This window comes from Catharus ustulatus, chromosome 22, assembly GCF_009819885.2.
Source record: "Catharus ustulatus isolate bCatUst1 chromosome 22, bCatUst1.pri.v2, whole genome shotgun sequence".
NCBI classification, from domain to species: Eukaryota; Metazoa; Chordata; class Aves; order Passeriformes; family Turdidae; genus Catharus; species Catharus ustulatus.
Genome location: NC_046242.1, coordinates 8,094,213 through 8,115,688, shown reverse-complemented (window position 1 = coordinate 8,115,688; position 21,476 = coordinate 8,094,213). Strand labels below are relative to the sequence as shown.

The 21,476-nt window shown below is 45.2% G+C and overlaps 1 protein-coding gene across 8 annotated transcripts in view; it reads right to left on the bottom strand.

Moving 5' to 3' along the window:
• Positions 1–11,980: 11,980 nt before the first annotated feature.
• Positions 11,981–21,476, bottom strand: part of GTF2IRD1 (GTF2I repeat domain containing 1) — a 71,696-nt gene continuing 62,200 nt past the window's right edge. For 6 of the 8 annotated variants that reach the window (XM_033078001.1, XM_033078004.1, XM_033078008.1 and 3 more), the window contains 6 exons: positions 20,204–20,251; positions 15,463–15,540; positions 14,295–14,487; positions 13,801–13,838; positions 12,973–13,109; positions 11,981–12,234 (listed from right to left, as the gene is read on the bottom strand). In XM_033078001.1, the coding sequence (XP_032933892.1) occupies positions 12,160–12,234; positions 12,973–13,109; positions 13,801–13,838; positions 14,295–14,487; positions 15,463–15,540; positions 20,204–20,251 (569 nt within the window). In that variant the 3' untranslated portion in view covers positions 11,981–12,159. The remainder of the gene's footprint in view (positions 12,235–12,972; positions 13,110–13,800; positions 13,839–14,294; positions 14,488–15,462; positions 15,541–20,203; positions 20,252–21,476) is intronic. The other 2 variants (XM_033078007.2, XM_033078006.1) reach the window with 2 other exon arrangements.

The window sequence follows — 21,476 nt, the reverse complement described above, 5'->3', positions numbered from 1 at the left end:
CAGTACTCCTTTCCTTTGAATTTAGGTTCGATGTAGTAAATGTGGATGGAATGTTTTCCATTGAAAGGAAAATGCTACATTTCAAAATTTGATCCCAATCAAATGTACTGCAATTAAAACCAAAAATTTTAAATCAAACTACCACTTTCATAAATAACATCATATTTACATGGTGTAGGCTCCCAAAACTGCTGATGTATTTTCAAAGTGTTCACAATGTGTTTTGGAGTTGGTCAAGAGTAACCAGCAAACACTACATCTTTAAGTAAATTTGTAAAGAAATGGAAGCACTCAGCTTCCTCCTAGTTGTAATAAATAGGAAGAAATCTGTCTAGGGAATAAAGCTCAGAGCTAGGAAAGCGCCCTGCAGGATATTCTCGTACCATCACTGGAGGCTGTGGGCTTGTGCAAAACAAATACCGACCTGCAAACACTGACCAGAGTACCCTAAACAACTGATCTGAGTGATTCAAGATATCGTGGCTCTTGTGGTTCCTTGTTCATTCAGCTGGATATAACTGTCCTCATCATTTACACTGTGGGAAACAGAAGCATTCTGCAGCAGCCTAGAAACACAAATCCCAACCCCAACCACCAAAAGACGTCAAAACCTTAAAAGGTTAAAAATTATCACCACCTTAACTGAAACCAGTAGATTTTACCCTGCAGTACTTGCATGGTTCCTTTTTGCAGACCATGTGCAGAGTGTTGTAAGTGCATGACATATTGTTGGCATTTTGCAAACATTGGGATAAATGCTATATGTATAATGCTAAAATGGCTTTTCTGTATGAATGTAGGGTTTTTTTCTTTTCTTCTAATAGCAAAAGTTAGACATAAATTTTTAGCGATAGTATGCTTAAACTACCCGCATGGTTGTGATAACAGCCCGTGAATGTGTGACGGGGACCTGCAGCTGACACGACAATTATCAACACTCACCGGCTGCAAAAGGCCGGGACCACCACCCAAATTAAAAGGTGATAAGCAGAGGATTAAAACCAAGCCAAGAAGCAGATGCTCTAAAATAGCTGACCCAAGGAGTGGCCATGCTAAACAATTCCCAGAAAAAAATTTGACTATGCGTGAAGGACTATGAATGTGCAACAGGTTGATATTGTATTGTAAAGTGAATTTAAAGAAGCGTTCCCGAGGCATCTGCGTGGTCTTGGCAGCTTGCCAAGCACCCGGCCGTTTCAACCCTCTGCTTTGTCTCCTGTTGTCTTTTTATCAAACCTTTTAAATTTTACCAGAACAGTGAAACGTGTTTTTCACAAGAGGAAGTGTACCCGCTGGTGAAGAACTTCAGCACAACGGACACCAAATCTTTCTAAGCAGCCACAACTATTTACTATGTCAATTTATCAGTTCCCTTGCTGTTTACACGGCATTTTCCATAGAGGGTATCCATAGCTTCATGCACCACCATATCTTCCTACTGCCATCTTCCAGCTGCACCTTACTGCACACACAGCCGATGCTGACCATTTCATACAGATTTAGATGTCATGAGTACACCCTGCTCGAAAGTTACTCAGACAAATCCTTCTGGAAGACCAGAGAAGTTTACTTGCCTTCGAAAAGGAAGCTCACTGCCAGGGCATCATTCAGAGGCTGTGTCCTGACTGTTGCCCTGCAGGCATGGACGGTTCTGGGGGTAGAAAGGTGCCACAGTATCACAATCATGATTCATTTTGAGAGTTGTATGTGCCAGCTGCTTCCTGCTGGTAAGACCATTATTGCTGTGACATGGGTCCTCAGAAGAGAGGAGATTTGGTATTTCTCCAGGTCAGGATTCTTCCCACTCTTCTCTATCCCTCTGTGTGGATAAACTCTTAAAAATAACCGCGGGTGACCATCAAACCACACCCGAAATGTTAAGAGTAGTTTTCTCTTTGACAAAGCAGAGAGTGAGCAACATTAAGCATAATAAATGGTGTTTTCTCACACCAACATTTCTAGCATTTCCAGCTGCAAAATCACTTTGATGAAAACCATTCTCTCCTCCTCACCAAACCGTCCCTTTTTAACCCTTTCCTTCCAACACACTCTCTGTCACTTCTTCCAGGTGAGCTGTGAAGCTGGAAAAAGTTAACTGAAGTCACAGAGTTAAGTCACACTTCATGTGGAATAGTGTTTATCCAGCGTGATTACAAGATGACTAACTGAAAAAATAGTTTCTTAAGACTTCTAAATCTATCAGAGATATTTGCTGTATGCTGTAAATCAATGTTCAGACTAGAAGTAATTTATATGTTTTTAGGAGATGGAGTAATTAACAACTGTAATATATTACCATGGACCATAACAATTGGTCCATCAGTTCAGAGCCTGGAAATAAGGAACTTGCTTCTAGAAAAGATGTTCAGTGGGGATTGTATGGAAGATCACACTATGAAAAGCCAGTGTCCATAAAGGAGACAGAGGAGCCCTGCAACTTTATTCAAATAAAGGGAGAAAGGCCTTGGGCACTTTATTTCTTCGAGGTGCAGCCTCTTTTTATCCCAAACTCCCGGCTGCACGTTGCCCTCTTCCTTTCCGCATTGGCCGGTGTACTGGGAAGACAGAACCTTCCTGAACTCCTACCATATATGCCCCCTTGAACCTGTCATTTCACCCCAAAGATCAGAAACCCAAGCTTGTGCAGACCCACTGTGTGTTTCAGCAGTCAGGCTGGCTGGGCTCCGCAACCACCCTGCTGCTTGAAATTAGTCGAGACATTGAGACTCATTTCAAAGACTTTAACACCCATCCCTTCACCCACAGAATTGTTTGTAGAGACATTAGCACACATCTTCCCTATCACGGTTGAGCTGAAGGGCAGCACTGAGCCCTGGCTGGAGCTGCCTGGGAACTCCCAGGACAGATGAGCCTTGCCACAACTGGGATGGAGCCTCTCACAACCCTTGAGCGTCCATTCCATGAGCTTTAGCCTTGGATACTGTTCTATTTGGATAATGCTCTATTTGTCCAATTTATCAAACAACAAGATTAAATTTAGCAGAATTTTTTTTTAAAATAGCAACAGTTGTATATAAATGAATACAATCAAAGTATATTAGATACATGTATTTGAGCATATACAAAATTTGGCAGTGAGTAACTTAGTATAACTGAGGTTCAAATAAAGCATAAGCAAAACCGACTGGGGGTACAGGGGGTACATAACCAAAACAATCAAGCTAAAAATCTCACTTATATACTGCATGCTAATACTTATTAATACAGAATCTTCTGGAAAGCTCCTCCTCGTTTCTGCTCCTAAAATCTACATTACTATGTTGCGTTGCACATGGTCCAACAGTAATTAGGGGTCTTTCATCCTTTCAGGGGTCTTATTTCCGATGAAGGTTCTTTGTCTTCAGTGTCTGCTGTGTAACCTTGCAGGTAGCACAAGAACACTAAGCTTGGGGTTATGTAAGGGGTTAACTAAGCATATCTCCCCACAATAAAACATTATTCAAGTTCCATGCCTGGAATCATCCCAATTTGGCCCATTCCAAGGTCAAAACTTTTTATTTCTAGATGCTGCTTATCAAACCTACTCCCATCCAACATCTGGAGGATTCCATCTGCTTTATCTCACCATTTCTTTGTCCTTTTTGTTTTCTTTGTAACAGTTATTTTCTATTGATATGGATACAATCTTGCTAATATACAATTACAATTTAGTTAGCAGGAATCACATTTATTCACAGATAAGCAACTTGTTTTAAGCTGTGTAGGCTACAAAGAACTACAGGAAATGTCAGAGCAGCCATGCTTGCTTCATGCACTGCTGGAAGGGTCTGGAAGCTGCAGGAAGGAATGGGTTGTAATGGATTGACTGGGTTGCAGCTAAGACAAAGTTTTGCTTGGGCAACAGTTGAACCCTTCAAAAGTATAAATAAACATTAAAAAACCCCAAAACCAAACTACACAAAGAAGGAAGGAAGACCTTGCTCTTGCCTGCATTATTACCTTCCCAGCCTTTCCCTAGTGTCAGGGGAAGTAGGATCCTGTGGAGGCACCCTCTGGCTGTCCTGCCCAGCGAGCTGCATCCCACAGCCTGGGACTGCTCTGGAAGGCATTGCAAAGGGATTCCTCAAAAATGCATTCAGGCTTCTGAATAAAAGCACAGATGCTGTTTATGCTGTTCTTTAGCATCTCGGTGCACTACATTTTTTAAAAAATTATTTTAATCAAAGCTCTCATTCTTTAATTAAACCTCATTTAGTTGCCATCTGCCTAGGATGAAAATGGCTTCATGTTTTGCAACTCTTAATGCGGATTGTTATTGGATTTGTAAACACATAAACACTACCCCCAGCCCCCTCCAAAACACCAGAGTTTGAAAAGTAATAAATAAGAAACACAGATCAAGTGTTAAGATCTGCATCTTCACTCATCTAATTGTAATTGTCAGGAAAATTAATCCACAAACACCAGAGATTTATGTCCAAAAAGAAGACAGAGGAGTCCTGTAACTTTACTCAAATAAAGGGAGAGGCCATGTGCCATTTCCCCTGGGGTCTCTCAAATTTTTGGAAAATGCAGCCTCCTTTTTATCCCAATTTCCTGACTGCATTTCCCTCTCTCTTTCCCCATTGGCTGAGGTACTTGAGAGGTACAGACTTCCCAAAATGCCTAATACCTAAGACCCCCTTCTAATGTATACCCCCCTTTATGTTTTCCTTGTGTCACTCAGTGGAATTCCTTATGGAATTTATGGCTCTTCCCATTGTTTCTTTCATCTTTCAGTATTCAATTTTATGTATCAGAAGACCTACAGTTTGTAAAGAGAAATCTCTTATTCCATTTATCAATCAGTGGAATTCTTCCCATGTTTCTTTTATCTCTCAGTATCTAGCCTTATTAACCAACAGACCAACAGTTAATTTCTAAAGAAAAATCCCTCATTTCTTTTTAATCCCTCCTCTTTTATTTTCTCAATAATTGTCTTTACAAACCTTAGTTATCATTGCTTTAACTTTCTGTTCCGGGGTCCAATTTGGTTTTGCAATTATTTGCAGTGACATAATTTTCTGTCCTTTTGTAGCCATTTCTGGATTTGTAGGCATGGCTACTACCTGCATCCCCTTGATCACATGTTGACTAAGTTGCACTAAGCAAGGGATCATACATGGTAAAAATATTAGAGTTACTACAGCACATAAGAGGGGGAAAAAAGCATTAATTTAACCCATAGTCTACCAGGTAACCACAAAAACATGTCCCATTCCCATCCTTTCCACATTTGGACCAGCACATGTGCTAACTTTCTTATTTCCTTTGTTATTTGTTTCACCACTTTTTCATTGTCAACAGTGGTTTGAGTAATTTATTTTTCCACACACTCCTCCTTCTTCTTAACTGATTTCCCTGAGTCTAATATATCCTATATGACATATTCCTGACCAGTTTGGAGGTTACCTGTGATAGGCTTGTTAGCAACCCATGGCCTGTCATCAGATCATCCTGGCCTTCTGCACATCCAACAATATCTGAGGTTAAAGGTTTTTGCTATTTCTTCTCCTAGGACTAAAAAAAGCCAATTCTCCCACTTCTGGCCCAAACTTAACTGACAATATAAAGGTAAGACTATTAAGAAAAACATTCTCGTGGTATAATCTAATTTTCACAGTTGTCTTCCGCACCACCTGTGAGGTGTGAAGGCACAGAAACAGCCTAACAACTAAAACAGCAAGGATTAGTCCCTAGGAGGGATGCCCCCACAGACTATTTCAGCAGACAGTCTGTGGGTAGGCACATGAGGCTTCCCCTGATATCAATGCCCTGGCTACTGCTCCATTGCACTCCTGTGGAGTGGCAGTCACAGCCTCCTGTCCTTCAACTGAGATGTCCAAATCTCTTGGGCTTTAGAGACCTGAGTGTGATGGGTCCACATGTGTTCAGCTGTCTTGACGACTGTGTCTGTGGTCAGCAACACTTGGAAAGGTCCATGCCACTTAGCCACCAGTGGTGCTTCTTTCCAGTCCTTAACTGGGACCCAATCTCCTGGCTGGATGTGGTGAACAGCAAAGTCCAAAGGCAGGGTCTGTGCTAACTGGGCTTTCTGTCAAAGATTTCACAAGAGACAGTATCCTGGCCACTTATTGTTTTAAATATACATCACTTATTTACACACACACACACACACACACACACACACACACACACACACACACACACACGCTCGGCACTGCATTGGGAATTACAAGAGTGAGGAATTGCAGAACATCAATTCAAAGGGAGATAATTGGGTATCTTCTCTGGGTCTGGCCCTTATTCTTGCCAAAGCTAATGGCAAAAGCGACACTCATGGCATCTCAGTTTCTATCACCAGCTTCAAAAAGTGTTTCTTTATTTCTCCATTCATCTGATCTATTTGACCTGAATTCTCAGGGTGCCAGGGGTTATGGAGATCACACTGAAATCTCAAAGTAGCTGTAACCGCCTGAAGGATCTCCCCACAAAATGAGTTCTCCTGTCCAAGTCCACTGCCCTCACAGTCCCATATTCAGAAGTCATTTGTTAACTTATGCAATAGTTGCTGAAGTGACTAGAAACTCCTCTGGCCACCCTGCCAGCCGGCATATCACTACTACTATCTAAGCCCTCTTGCCTAGGGCATCTCAGCAAAACACACTCAACATCCCTGGTAAGGACCTATAGCCCAAGGTCATTTCCCCTGCTTTCAATCTCCTCTGCAGGCTGACTGTTATCTTTAGCCAGGCATCCCTCAATAGATCCTTTTGCTAAAACAAAAAGACTCAAGGCAGACCTTGAGAGTCCCAACGACTCCCCCCATGGAGCTGTCTCAGTATTTACAGGCTCAAAGTTCTTGGCATCTACTGTTTACCGTCTTTTGTAAATCAATTCTCCCCTCTTTCTTCTGCTCTACCGTCTTTAATTATCTCCAACTCCTCTGGTGGGAAAGACACCACCCCACTTCCCCCCCTCCCCCTGCCAGCAGCTGAGCCACAGGGAGCAGGGAGGATCCCAGAGACCTCTGGCAGAAGGGCTGCTTTTTTAACATCTCCATTGACCAGTTGATTACCCATTGTCTCTTCTGAGCACTCTGCCTGGTGTCCCTTAACAGCTCTTTCTACCTCTTTTGGGAAATTCACCACCTCCAAGGAGTGATTAACTGAGCTCTCCTGAGCAGACCTTTTCCCTGCAAGTTAACAAACCTCTTTCCTCCGAGCTGTTTTGAATCAATCCATGCCGAAATGGCACAGCCAGCCTTCCCTTGCCCCATCTTGCCCACCAGGCTCTGAGCTGGAGATGCTGGTGCAGGGAGAGTCTCTGCTCAGTTTCCATACCCCCCATCATTTACAGCCTTTATGGTTACATTCAGGTCTCTGAACTACATCATACGTCCCTAGCATAGTTCCCATGCCCTAATTTAACCTCACTGCTTGCATTCATCTCTGCCTTTTGGGAACATCATTAGAGCCTGTGTGAGTACAGCACTCCAGCCTCCCACCCTGCCAGAGCCTCTATCAGCAGCCTCAAACATTCCTATCATTACTAAACCATGCTAATGCCTTCACTGTTACAGCATCAGACTTTTATGTCCTTAACACAAAAAAAAAAAATAAAATATAGCAAGTGTGCCCTCCTATAAGACATCTACTTGGGGGAGTATAACCTGCAAATAAGCCCCTTTCAGCCATTTAGTAAGAGAAAATGAGTTTTTATATCTGAATCATGTTTCCTAATTGGAGATGCCACAGGTTTGAGTATCAGGCAGAAACAAGACTCAGATTTTGATGCCAACTATTCAGACGTACTTCTAACTGGGGTCACTGAAACAGACTTTGTGACTTTTGTGCCTGTGTTGGTTTGGCACTAAAGACAACCCATGAAGTGATTTTTTTCTGAGAGGAGCAGCTAGGCTTCCTCTATGTCTGATGAAAACCAGTCAGTGATTGTTTTTGAGAGCTGACAACCAGTTAAAGCACTGAAAGAGATGAACATGCCTCTGCAAAATTCACATTTTAAAACAAACAAACCAAGCCGGGGAAGCTCTCTTTAGTTTCCCGCCTCTCAGGAGATAACTCCCCTGGCTGGGGCCAGGCCTCGCATGGCCTGTGTGCCTGGCTGGGCCCAGGGCTGGGCCTGGCGCCAAACCGGGCTGGGCCTGGTTGGTCCCGGGGATGGGCCTGGCTGGGCCTGGCTGGGCCCTGGGCTGGGCCTGGCTGGGCCTGAAGCCAGGCCTAGCTGGGGAGGGGAGGCCCTTGGGGCGGGCTGCTTCCCCTTCCCCACCGTGTGGCAGAAGTGCTGCCCCTGCTCACACCCTGGGAGAGCAGCTCCGGGCAGGGGCTGCCCTGCTGCTCCCCTCCAGCCCAGCGGGGCCAGGCCGAGCCTGCCCACCATGGCCCCGGCACCCAGGGAGGGGGGTGAGGCGGCTTTCCTCCCCTGAATGGAAGGCAGCCAAGCAACACTCCACTATTTCTGACTGGGGCCCTGCTCAGATCCTAGTGCAGCCCAGCACAGCTGCTGAAAAGACTCTGATACCTTAAAATAGCTCTGAGCCTCTACCTGGATGAGATCACAGGAGCATCTGCAGGCCTGGGCAAAATATTAACTCTTTCACTGCCCAGAATGAGGCCTGCAGATACTTTGTTCTCTCTCCTGAGTGAAACAAAAGGACTGAGATGAAGATATGCACAGAAACAGCACAAAAACACCAAGGTCAGACAAAAGGAAGAGTCAGGTCCCAGATGAGGGAAGGAGGAGAGTCATGGACTGAAATGTCTCTTTTTTTAAGCTGTGGACAAGAGACTCATGTTTCCCTATAACTCATAGAAATGCATTATGGGGTGGATGAAAATGTTCTAACTGTAGAACATGAGCAGAGGCATTTGTGCTAAAGTAAGCAGATGTTGAAATGGCTGTGATCTCGTAAGTTTGAACAGAGAGATGAGGATCCCTGCTGCCCCCGCGGGAAGAGAAGAAAAAAAAAGACCTCTGTTTTCAAAGATGAAGATAGCTTTTGTTTAAACTGTGATAATCCTGAAAGTGTGCCCCGTAAGTTGACATGGTTCTCAAAAACGATTGTGGGAAGACTGTTAGTCGAGGAAGGGATTTTTACACAGTGATCAGATTCTCCCTGGCAGCTGATTCACTGTGACATCAAGGCTATGAGAAAACTGTTTTCTTGTGGAGAAAATCTCAATAGACTGAAGCCTCCTCTCCCGAGTAAATTGGTGAAAGACTATTTTTAGAGATGGTAAGCTGACTGATTTGTTTCTGTGTGTTGCAACTGTGAAAGAAAAGAAGTTTTGGGGGGAGGAGAAGTGTTCTGAAACGTTTATTCTGATTGTTACTATGTTTTCTTATAGTTTCTAGTAATAAAGTTTTTCTTTGTACCCTTTAAAGTTTGAGCCTGTTCTGCCTTCTTCCTAATCCTATCTCACATCAGGAAATGAGTAAATAACTGTAGTGGGTGCACTGGCCATTTGGCCAGCGCTAAATGCATAACATAAATTGGTGCATGGGCCAGGCAATCTCAAATTGGAGAACCGAAATCACTACAGTGCCATATCCTACATTTACTTGGGATTTTGTTATCTCATGTGATCATTTACATCTAACTCCAGAGCAAATTCAAGTCCAGATCCAGTGTCTTGGGTTACAATACAGGGTGTGATAAAAGGTCTATTCTGTCACCATCTGTTGAGGGTGGGGGCAGTGATCCTTATCTCCGTGGGAGATGTTCTGCTAATGGCCCATCCATGGAAACCAGCCGGGGCATTGTTCTTTATCTTTTCACAATTCACCCTTCCTCCAGCAAGGTATCTTCTGCTAATGCCCCATTGAGTCCCACTGTGGGACTGATAAAATTACTTCATCCCATTTGGAGTTGCTCCAGCCAGGGGGAAGAGCCCAACATTTCTTACCAAGATAAAAACAGAGGTGTGGGGGACACCATGGTAGCCCCTTCTCCACTGGACTCCAGAGGAAAACCGGATTTCTCTACATCATCACTGGACCTCCAGAGGGAAACTGCACCTTGTACAGGAGCACTGCTCCAACTGAGCCACATCTGTCACTGCAGGAGGATGCAGCCACCATGGAATGGGACTGCTGCCAACACCCTGCCTGACGGGTGTCAGGTTGTACTCTGTCAGGGTTTGGAGTTTGTTTCTTTGTAGTATTGTATTTCTATTTTAATTTCCCTAGTAAAGAACTGTTATTCCTAATTCCCATATCTTTGCCTGAGAGCCCCTTGATTTCAAAATTATAATAATTTGGAGGGAGGGGGTTTACATTCTCCACTTCAAAAGAGAAGCTCCTGCCTTTCTCAGCAGACACCTGTCCTCCAAACTAGGACATCCAGGAAACTGCAGCTGCCTTGAAACATGTCTACTCACCATAAAGTAACACTTTTACCCACCATTAAGTAACACTTCTATGCACTGTCCAAAGCCTTCTCATGGCCTGAAGGGACACAGACTCAAGCAGAGCAAAAATATGGGAAACAAATAAAGCAGCAGATTATACTCAGAAAAACCATCAGGAATTACTTGGATCCTTAACCTGCCACCACCTACCCACCTGCTGTTGGGGCAGGTTTGCTGTGACAAGCCTGTGGTGACCCATCTGTAGTCCTGGAGGGACACTCAGCAATGGTCAGCTTACAGTGTCACCCTGTATCACTGTTTATAAAGGCTCCACAGCTAGAAGCCCCAGGGCTCTTGCTTGAGTGGTGGCTCATGCTGGGCTGCATTTACCTGCACACAAGCCAGGACGTTTCTTCTTGGTTTCTTGCACTGAATTAGTTCTCATCATGTCTCACCCATGCGCGGCTCTCAACAGGCACAAAGCACAAGTTAAACACATGTAGTGGAAAGTAACAGCAGTCACAGCCATTTTCTTCTGCTGCCAAACTTCAGGAATGGAATGGAAATATAAGGGCAGGGATTTCAAATTATATCTCTCAATTTATCAGTTTGTTTACTATGTAGGGCAAAGTAGCCCAGGGTACATGGAGGAGTCTAGGGCCATCCCTGGATGCACTCAACATTGCCATTGCAGTGGTCCAGTGCTATGGAACCTGCGTAGCATCAGTGTGATCAGCCTGCAGAACAGGAGCCTCAGGGAGGACGTTTTTGTTTGCAATTACCTGAAAAGATGTTGTAGCCAGGCAGGCAGCAGTCTCTTCTCACAGGTAACAAGTGACAGAACATGAGGAAATTGCCAGGGGATGTTTAGATTTGGTATTAGGGAAAAAATGTCTTCAACAAAAGGGAGATAAGGCATTGAAATAAACTGTCCAGGAAACGCAAACATCACCATCACCCTCCCACCATTCAAGAAACATGTGGATGTGATTTTTAGGCTTGTGGTTTAGTGGTGAACATGGCAGTGCTGGGTTAATGGTTGGACTCAATCTTACAGATCTTTTCCAAATTAAACAATTCCAAGATTCTATTTGGGACCTTCGTCTCCCAAAAGGTACCAAAGCCTCCCATAAAATCACAGAATGATAATCATAAAATCATAAATCATGAAGGACTTCAGTGGCTGAAAATTTTTCCTGGTTCAGATGCCAGTTAAATGCACGCAATCTAATCTTCCTGTGCCTTTCCAAGTCTGGGATGGCAGGAGATTCAGCACAGGAGGGCTTGGGGGATCTCACCTCCTGGGGGGCCTGAAACTTCCTTCCCCCTTAATCCAAATGCACTTCAGCTTCTGAGTCAACAGAACTCATGGATGAAGGTGCCTGATGCTTGGGAGGGCTGGTTTCCTCCTCTGTCACCACTGCAGCTCAGTGCCACTCCTCTGGCAGCTCTGTTAATAAATTTTTCAACCTTTGAGCTAAATTAAATGAAGCATTAAAATGTTTCAGATCTCTTGGCTTCAGGCACTGGTGACACTAAGGATTTACTGAGCAGCAAAACCCAAAAAGGTCTGTCCAAGGGGTGCCCTTCTGCCCTTATTCTTACCTATAAGTGTTATTTATCAATAGTATATGTAATAAAATAAGTACTTTTAAGAGCAAGGCAACACTTTTTATTTTTATTTAAAAAGGCCTTGATGGCAGGAATATAGTGTAAAAATCATTGGAAAAACTAAAAGGCATCGATACATATTGGAATATACACTTTTTACATAAATTACATTTATTTATTTTTTCTTTCATTTGAGGTTCTTATTTGATATTGAGGTCTAATAGTTAATAGGTCCTGGGATCTGGACGTTTAGACCACCATAGTCTAACATGTACATGTTCATGGGCCATTGCTGAAAGAGAGGGAGAGAAAAAGAAGGCAAAAGTCTCTGTTAGGACACAACACAAAACCATGCATACATCAAATCTCTGACACATTCCAACAACTAGCTGTTGCTCCCACTTTCCAAAAAAGAGAAAAGAACCAATCCCAAACCAAAACACCACTAACAAACTTGACAAAACCCTTAAGTTTATATTTCTCTTGTGCATTTTTTGGGGAGTTTTATTTGGTAACATCCACAACTAAAGCCAAGCCCTGAAGGAGTGCAGTTGTATGCATCTCCCTGACTTTATCTCCTATTCTTCCCATTTTGTGGCATTCTAGATCTCTGCACTGCTCCCAGAACTGAGCTAGAGGTACACGCAGGTACCATCAGGTTCTGCTGAGAGGTACCACAGACCCGAGGTGCTGTCACCAGCACTGGGTGGAGGGATTTGCTCAAGCCTGTCTCACATTCAGCATCCACTGAAGCTGAGCACCACCGAGGCACACTGCAGGAATGCAGGAGAACCCCAGGGGGTGCAGGACACTTCACTCATCTGACTTCCCCCAGACAAACCCTGCAGGAAAAGACAGCCCTACAGGTGTGTCCCCTCCTTCACCAAACCTGCTTGTGCCATTTTACATCATACTTTATAGTGTTTGTCAGGTAGAGCGAGGTGGTGACAGCTCGAGGAGAACAGAGAGCAGCATCCTGAAGCAGAAAGATAGGTAGGCAGTAACCCCCCTAATATCTGGAAGGCTTTACCACAAGCGAGATCTGATTTGTTGATGATGTAGACTCCATATTGGAAGAAGAGGAAGAGGAAGAAGAGGAAGAGGAAGATACCGAGTTCCCTTCGGAGATCCTCTTCCGCTTCCGTTTGGGAACACTGATGTCTTTGTCTGCAAGGAGAGAGAGAAGGCATGAGGTGTCTGAGCCCTGAGAGTGCTCCCTAAATGTGGGGACTCCCATAGAGCATCCCCCTGCAGTATCTGCTGTGCTGCCCCTGGTGACACAGCTTGGCCTCCATGCCGTGGCACAGAGCTGTCAGCTTTCCTGCAGGCATGCTCTTGCTTCCCAGATCTCCCTTCTCTATTCACCCACCTCCTTTCATAAAACTTACAGGATCATAGTTACCTCTAGGACTGCCAATTCTGACATTTGATTAAAACTGTCTGAGATTTAACAGGATGATGGGACAGAGACAGAAACCCATTCCCAGTGATGACAGAAAACTTGTCGCCTTAGAAATTCAACTGCTAAATGATGACTCAAATTAAGGGCTTTAACCAGGGAATAAATTACTCGTGGTGAGTAAATTCCTAATGGAAGAGAGATAATCACATCCTCCAGAATATGCTGGAAGTTTGAGTCAAACAGCCCAGTCTTCCCTCAGTTCATAGAAGTGGAATCCTCCAAGAGGATAGATAGTTTGCTCTGGAACAGATGCTGAGCCTAACTTTTTGTAGGTAGGATCTTCTCCCCATCCTGCCCTGGGGATGTGGGAAGTTCAAATGCCACCTCACAACTCCCACCCATTTTCTCTCCCACGGTGTCAGGAAAGCCACAGTTATGTCCTAGCCGTTCCCTTACCTGTTTGTTTGGCCTCGGTGCAGATTTCAGCAAATGGCCTGTGGAAGAGACAAGGGATGAGTCAATTGTTCCACCCTGTGTGCCTGCCTATGCTGGGACACAGCCCAGATCCTGACCCTGAGCTGACTCCTCCAACACCCCTTTGTGTGGAGTGGGACTTGGAGCATGCCTAGTGCATCCTGGAGGGAAGCAACCTGAAAGAACTCAGCTGGCTCTCTGAGTTACCAGCCCCCATGTCACATCTCACCACCATCATCCCAAACTGCACAAGAAAGAGGGGACAAATCAGCCCTGCTAACCCTTCACTGTGCCCACCCAGGGCCAAGTACCTCCCTGTGGCACAGGACAGTGGATGCCAGGGATGGAGCAGGTCCTCCACAGGTATGTGGTGGCTCTGATGGCCTCATGGTGAGTTGCTCTGCTTATGGCTGAAGAAGCAAGGACAACACTTAACAAACAGAAACTTCCTCCATCACAAAGCTGGGAAAACTTACTGCAGCTGGTTTATAATCACTATTCGGATGCTCTCCCGTGCCTTCAGGATCTTCTCCAGCCGATGAATGTCATAGGTATTGGGATTTCTGAAAGGGATATCATCTGGCAACCCAGTAACCTCCACAGACTCAGGACTGTCCCTGATGAGTTTATAGGGCACCATGACAGGTCTGTTCAAGCCCAGAGCCTCTCCTGTAATGGCAGAACAGAGGACAGCACAACAGCTTTACCCTACAGGAATCCAGAGCCAGCCAACTGAAGGACCAAGAGCCCTGGGGGACTTTGGGATATGATATCTGCTATGGTGCCCAGCCTTTGCTGCAGTCACATCCTACCCACCCATTTTACCTGTACCTGCCCAATTTGTTGTCTGCTCTGTTAGTCTCCATTTAGAATTCTGCCAAGAGCCTCAGGTGAGTTCAGAACACACACACTGCTGGACTTGCCAAAGACCATGGTTGGACCACCAGCAGCAGCATGCAAGCCCAGGACAGAGGGGAAATGGAAAAGATTTGCCCATTTCCTCTTGCCTCTACACATCAGCAGGTCTGGGGGGTCACTGGGGTGGAGATCAAAGCCATTCTCATCCACATCACATCACATCACATCACTCCTGCCCATTTCTTGAATCCATTTATCTCTTTGGTTTCCACAAACTCCTATGGCAGTGATACACCTCAGTTTAACTCCTTGCTGCATTAAAAGCCCTTCCTTCTGTACAATTAAACCTGCTGCTCACCTCTCTGGGTACCCCTTCATTTCCTGCTCACTGGGGAGCAGAGAACATCCCTCATTCCTGCATCTCTGCAGCCCCAAAACCTGAAGCTGTTACACAGCCACATTTCTGGCTTTCCTTCCAGAGAGTTTGTCCCATCAAAGGCTGACATCAACTGAACAAATCCTGCTACTGTGCTAAATTTTGCCATACCCCTTCCCCTCTCCAAGGATGAGCTGTCCACAAGAAGGTAATGGTCCCACCTGCCACAAGTGGGACACAGGGACATCCATGGGGACAGGCTGCAACATGGAGCAGCAGGACAATATCTGTGCTGCAGCAGCTGCCATGTGCTTGGGCTATAAATAAAGGCCTTTGTGGAAATAATTTTAACAGTGGCTGCTCTCAGCAAAACCAACCTCACGCTATGATGTGTACAAGCAGAGACTCACCGTATTTTTCATTGAAAAGCTCTTTCACTTGCTCTCGGAGAATCACCTTCTCTCCAAGCCTGTTGGCATCATCCTCATCTGCAAAAGCAAGAAAGAACAGGGGTGAACCTAACTTGTTTCCTTCTGAGCCCCTGGAAATCCAATCTCACTGGCATAATGCAGGATAGGATCCGTGTCCCTCTGCCCCAGCATGGCCTGGGGACACCTCAGAGATGCTGCTCTCACAGGTGCAACACCTTTCAGAGCTCTGCAAAGTAGCTCTAAAATGCTGCCAGCCTCCATTTGCCATGTGCTGCCACAGGTAAAAGCATTTTATATCTATTTTGCAGGGCTGGAAATGACTAGAAAAAATGCACAGCAATGAAGACTCAAGCCTTCAGTGCCATGAATGGTCCCACAAGTGACATCAAGGAATAAGAGAGCACTTTTTTGGCTAAGCTCCTAAGTGAAGTATTGTTTTATAATATGCCATATAATCAGCTTGGCTTTACTAGCTTTTTTAATTATCTTCATTGTGCTAGACAGTTTCTCTTTCATTCTCTCATTTCAAATGATGTGCCTAAGTCAGTAGATTTTTACACTCAGCTGTTTAGCATCCTTAGGAGGTTCCAGGACAAATGACTGGGGTTATGACCCTAACCTGTCCTTTTCAATGCCTGTCTTCCCCCAAGTGAACACACCTTCTCTGCCTCTTGCTGCAGTCACCCCTCCAGCTCCCAGCCAGCTGGGATGCACATTGTAGGACCAGCTCAGTGGGGAGGACTCCCCACTTTGTCTCCTCCCAAAGAAGATCCTCACTGCAGCCAAGGCAGGCACTGTCAGCCAGGCTGGCAAGCCACTGGGTAAAAATAATGGAATCACTGAATGGTTTGAATTAAGAAGGACCTTCTAATACCATCCAGTTTCAACTTCCTCCCATGGCCAGGGACATCTTCCATCATCCCAGGTTGCTCCAAGCCCTGACAAACATGGCCTTGAACACTTCCAGGGACAGGGCATACACAGCTTCTGCGGGCACCCTATGCCAGGGTGTCACCACCCTCACACGTAAGAAATTCATCCCAATATCCCATCTACCCCTGCTCTCTGGCAGTGTGAAGCCATTCCCCTTGTCCTGCCACTCCAGACCCTTGTTCAAAGTTCCTTTCCAGCTCTCTTGGAGTCTCTTTAGGCACTGGAATGGGCTCTAAGGTCTCCCTGGAGCTTTCTCTTCTCCAGGTAACACCTTCAGCTGTCCCAGCCTATCTCCAGAGCAGGACTGCTCCAGCTCTTAGGTAATTTTGTAGCCTTATTTGGACTCATTCCAACAGGAATTTCTTGTGTTGGAGGCCTCAGCCTGCAGTGCTTCAGGTGGGGTCCCACAAGAGCAGACCCCATTCACGGTGAGTTTTTACCCACCAGCATCAAGGTGATCCCTGCAAATCTTGGCATTAGCAATCAAGGCATCCTCTGCCCTCAATTTGCAGCTATTTAGTTTCATTTTGAGCAATCACATGATTATGATTTTTTAATTATTTTGAGCAATGCCATGATTTTTGTTTTGGTTTCAAGCAAACACATGGCTTGAAGGATTGTTTTAAATCCAAGGTGAAAATCCACTGCAAGTCTCTGCCCCCTGCAAGAGACTGATTTCAGTGCTCAGCACTCCAGGCAGAAAGAGCCCCATCCCACATCTCAGCCACTCTGGAGAGAAACTGTGTTGGGGGTTGGGGGAGTTTTTCCCCCGGTGGAGAAATTCTTCCCATTATCATGTTAAAGAAACCTGGCCGGGCAACTCCCTTGGCTTCTGATCGCTCAAGACAAAAGAGAGGGTGGGGATGGATGGCTGGGAGCTGCTTTGTCCTTCCCCAAGGTGGAGGAGAGAGGTTCTTTTTCTCCTTGGTGAGACCAAGCCCTGCACTCCGGCACTGCTAAAGCTTCCTGCTGCTGAGAACAGCACTGAGAACCGGGATGCAAACAGTGAGCGGAGGTTTTGCCTTCACCCTTGTCCCACCTGGGACCCCCCTGCGCTGCTGCCTGCCTACTCCTGCAGTTCCCATGACTGAGAGAAGAGAAAAGGCCACTCCACCCTGCTCCACTGGGACTGTGTGGAGGAGGAGGGCATCTGTGACTAGGAAAAAAGGACTGAGACTGAGTTTCGTTCTGTTTTGTCACTGATTTTTCATAGCTGATGTTGTTCTTGTTTTGTCTTGTAGATTTATCAGTAAAGAACTGTTATTCCTAAACCCATACCTTTTTGCCTGAGAGCCCACTTAATTTCCAAAATTATAGTAAACTGAGAGGGAGGGGATTTTCACTCTCAATTTTGGAAAAAAAGCTCTTGCCTTTTTTTCCCTGGCAATACCGTCCTCTAAACCAGGACAAACTGGTAACCCCAAACCTCTGCACTAGCCTCAAAAAACCCTCTTCTCCACCTGGAAAACAATTGCTTTGTCTGGATACTAGACACACCAAAAAAACCCAAAAAAACCAAATGAAACCAAAACAAAAAAAAACCGCCCAAAAGAAACCCCTCCACCCCCCCAAAAAAAGCAAAAAACCCCAAACCAAACAAAAACAAGCAAACAAACCCCAAACAAACAAACACAAACAAACAAACAAAAAACAACAATAACAAAAAAGCCAACAAAACAAAAGAAAAAACAAAAAAAGCCAAGCACTTTCTGCACAGAGAGCTCAGAGGCAAGTTGTGCTTCAAATCCAGAAATGGCAAAAAAGCAGCTTGAATGGCATGGAGCAAAACATAAATACAGCAGATGAAGATTCCTAAGTGATGCCTGTGGTGCCACTCTGGAGGCCATGGCAGAGCAGAGGGGACAGCCCTGTGGGCTCCCCCTGTGACTTCCTTGTCATCAAGGCTCAGTTTGTGGGCTGTACATACGTACCCGTGTGGATGTGTAGATGGTAGCAGACAAAGACACACCAAAATTCAGTGCTCTCACACATTTAATTCTCTGGGACTGAAAAATGCAGCAGGTCTTTCCTTTCCACTCATGCCCCAAGTGACTCTAGTGCAAGAAATGAGATCCCAAGGGATCTTGTTTTTTCCACCTTGAGGTGGGCACTACTCCTGAACTCCCATCCAAGGACACAAACCTGGAAATCCTGGAACTGAGCATGCATAACAGTGAAGCCAAAGAGGAGCCTCTGGCCAGTGGCACTGCTTCCCAGGGACCTACCCCTCCATGCCCAGGCAAGAGGGATCTCCAGCTCCCTTTGACTTCACCCATTTGGGTTTGGCAGTTAATCAGCTCAAGGAGTAAACTGAAGGAAGGAGTAAATCAAGGAAGCCACTAGTGCTCCTGAAATGTGCTGAGTCCTTCCCATAAAACAGGTTTATCCATGCTTCAGGTCTGTGTTATCTTTTTTTTGTTTAAATTAAAATAGCAGCTGGTTGATTAACTTTTTTTTCCCAATTCTGCTTGCCTGCTGAAGTCAGCACCTCTGCGCTCCACAAACATTTACATACAAGTGATCACATTTTTTAAGGTATCACATACTTTCTTCTAAAAGACTTGTCAGAGCTTAACATTTCTTTGAGAGACACCAAGCTACTTTTAGTAATTATTAAAACTGAGGTTTAGGTGTCTGCTGTTGGGCAATAGAATCCAAACCACTGCCTATTCTTCTAGTGACTCAAAAAACACACACAAAACCAAATCCAAGGTATCCCATGGATAAGTAATTGTTCTGTGTTCATGATGTCATGTGCAGAGCCTTGATCTCAGGGGTGAAGCCACAGCATAGTTGGGCAGGATATCCCCCCAATGGAGCCTTCTTCCTTCCTATGCCACCACCTGTACCCTCAAACACTGCTCAAGGGGATGCCTGTCCTCCACTCAGCCTCTGCTCATGGAGTAACAACCTCCTGTTACCCAAAGACCTGTTGTGAACCCTGTTTCATTGGGAAAATTGTCACTGCCCGACACATCCCACTGAGAACATGCCAGACAATGCCAGATCATCAGAGACAGCCAGCAGGCTGAAGGCAGGCTCCTTACAGCAGCCTGGGATCTGGCCCTGAATCCTAAGAGGATTCTTTTCCCCTTCTAGCTTCCATGACTGCAATTGTTATATCCCAGTGTAAACCCAGAATAAACATGCTGACATTACTGAGGCTATTCTGCAGTTTAAATGCAGTTTGAATTAGCTTAGTTTGAATATGCATATTTTCAAAGCAGAGTTATAAACTTGTGGGAGCAGCAATTAACACCACAGCCAAAATCCCAGCTGATGGCACTAAGGCTGGACCTGCTCAGCTATGCTGGCACAGGCAGGTGAGCTCTTCCTCACTCCTGTACATCAGCCCACATCTTCCATCCCTGGAGCCTTCATGGCTACACACCAGCCCTGACCCAGAGTAGGTGTTAAAGCAAAGCAAAGCAAAAAAACCCCCAACTCAAATCCATAGAAGCCCTCCTTATGAATGGCAAGTGGATTTGTAATAAATTAATTGCTGGGACACATGGATGAAGGATGAGAAGAACATGGCAGGTTCATTTGGCTGCAGTGATGGCATCGGTGCTAAGGGACTACAGTAACAGTGCTTAGAAATGCAGAAAGGATTAATAACAACAATAAAACACTGCATCATTCAGTTCTGGATATCACAGGGAAACAGAGCAACGGGGAAAAAACAGTACCTGAAATTTGGGGGGTTTAGACATTTTCATTCCCATATTAAAACACAAATGCATTTCTTGTCTGCTACCATCTACGATGCATCAACTGAGCTACGTACCATTCAAAGCAGCATAGGCTTTTTCCAAAGATGTTATCCGTCTAGGGGCTACAGCAAGTTAATGGAAGACAAAAAAAAAAAAGAGAAAGAAAAAGAGATCCATGAGTGCTGCAGCTTGGTTTCTTGGTCACAAACAAAAGCAAAACCCAGGATTCAAATTCCTCTGGTCCCTTGGCACAGAGACATTTTGGTAGCTAATAACTGCTGGGCAAGTTATTCACTGTGGAGCTGGGCTCTCCACCTCATACCAGGACCTGCTTTGCTTTGCGAGCATCCCTTTGGCTATGCCACTCTCCTGAGCAGCTCAAGGCCCACATGTGCATAAGGATGGATGGCCAAATGGTAGCATTTATGGCATGTGCCAGAGCAGCAGCAGCTGTGTTGCACAGCTGTTCCAGTGCCAGAGGAGAAAAAAAAAAATCTCAAGTTAAAAGTAGATGAAAAGCAAACAGGGAAACTGTGTCAATTCTGCATCAACAGGAGAAATGAGAGCAAAAGGAATCCCTAAGGAGAGGCTGGTGCTTGCCAGCGACTCCAAAGTTATGAGTGACATAAAAAGAAATTAAAGGAAATAATAAAAATTAATATAAAATAAAGATGAAAAGAAATTAAAATAGAAAACATAAAAAGAAATATAAAAGAAATGAAATAAATTATTTTTCCTGTGGAAAACAGCAGGGATGGGACTATGGCCAGGATTTGCATGATGGGCAAAAGGAGGAATGAAGTGGTTCACCCTGCTGAAGTCACAGCCACAGGGAGAACTGGTGGGGAGGTCAGGGCTGCAGCACCAGGGCAAGGAAGGGGCTCAGCGGGGAGGCTCTGGATGCCAAACTGCAGTGAGCTGACACCAGCAAACTGAAGGGGATTTTGGGAGACAGCAGGAGCATGTGTCCAAATTTCCTAAGCGGAGGCACAAGCAATCTGAAGTAGCTGCAAATACCTAGCTCAAAATACGTGTTCCCCATTTCAAGCAGGCTCAGGAAAGCAGCCACTGCAGCACAGAGCTCTGCTGATGCCCTGCATGGGGGAGGAGAGCAGCACAAAGGAACACAAAAAACATGTGGTTCTGCCCAGGGCACTGAGATTTGGGTGTAGCCCCACATGAGCTGGGGCTCCTCACCCCTGAGCTACAGGAAGGCAAACTCTGCCATAAGAAGTTGCAGCAGTGCCACTCACTGCCAGGCTGCAGGATCCCTCCCCAAAATAAGAGATGATCTCTGCAGCTTCATCCCTAAATCACTGGTGACACCCTGTGGGCAGCACCCAGCAC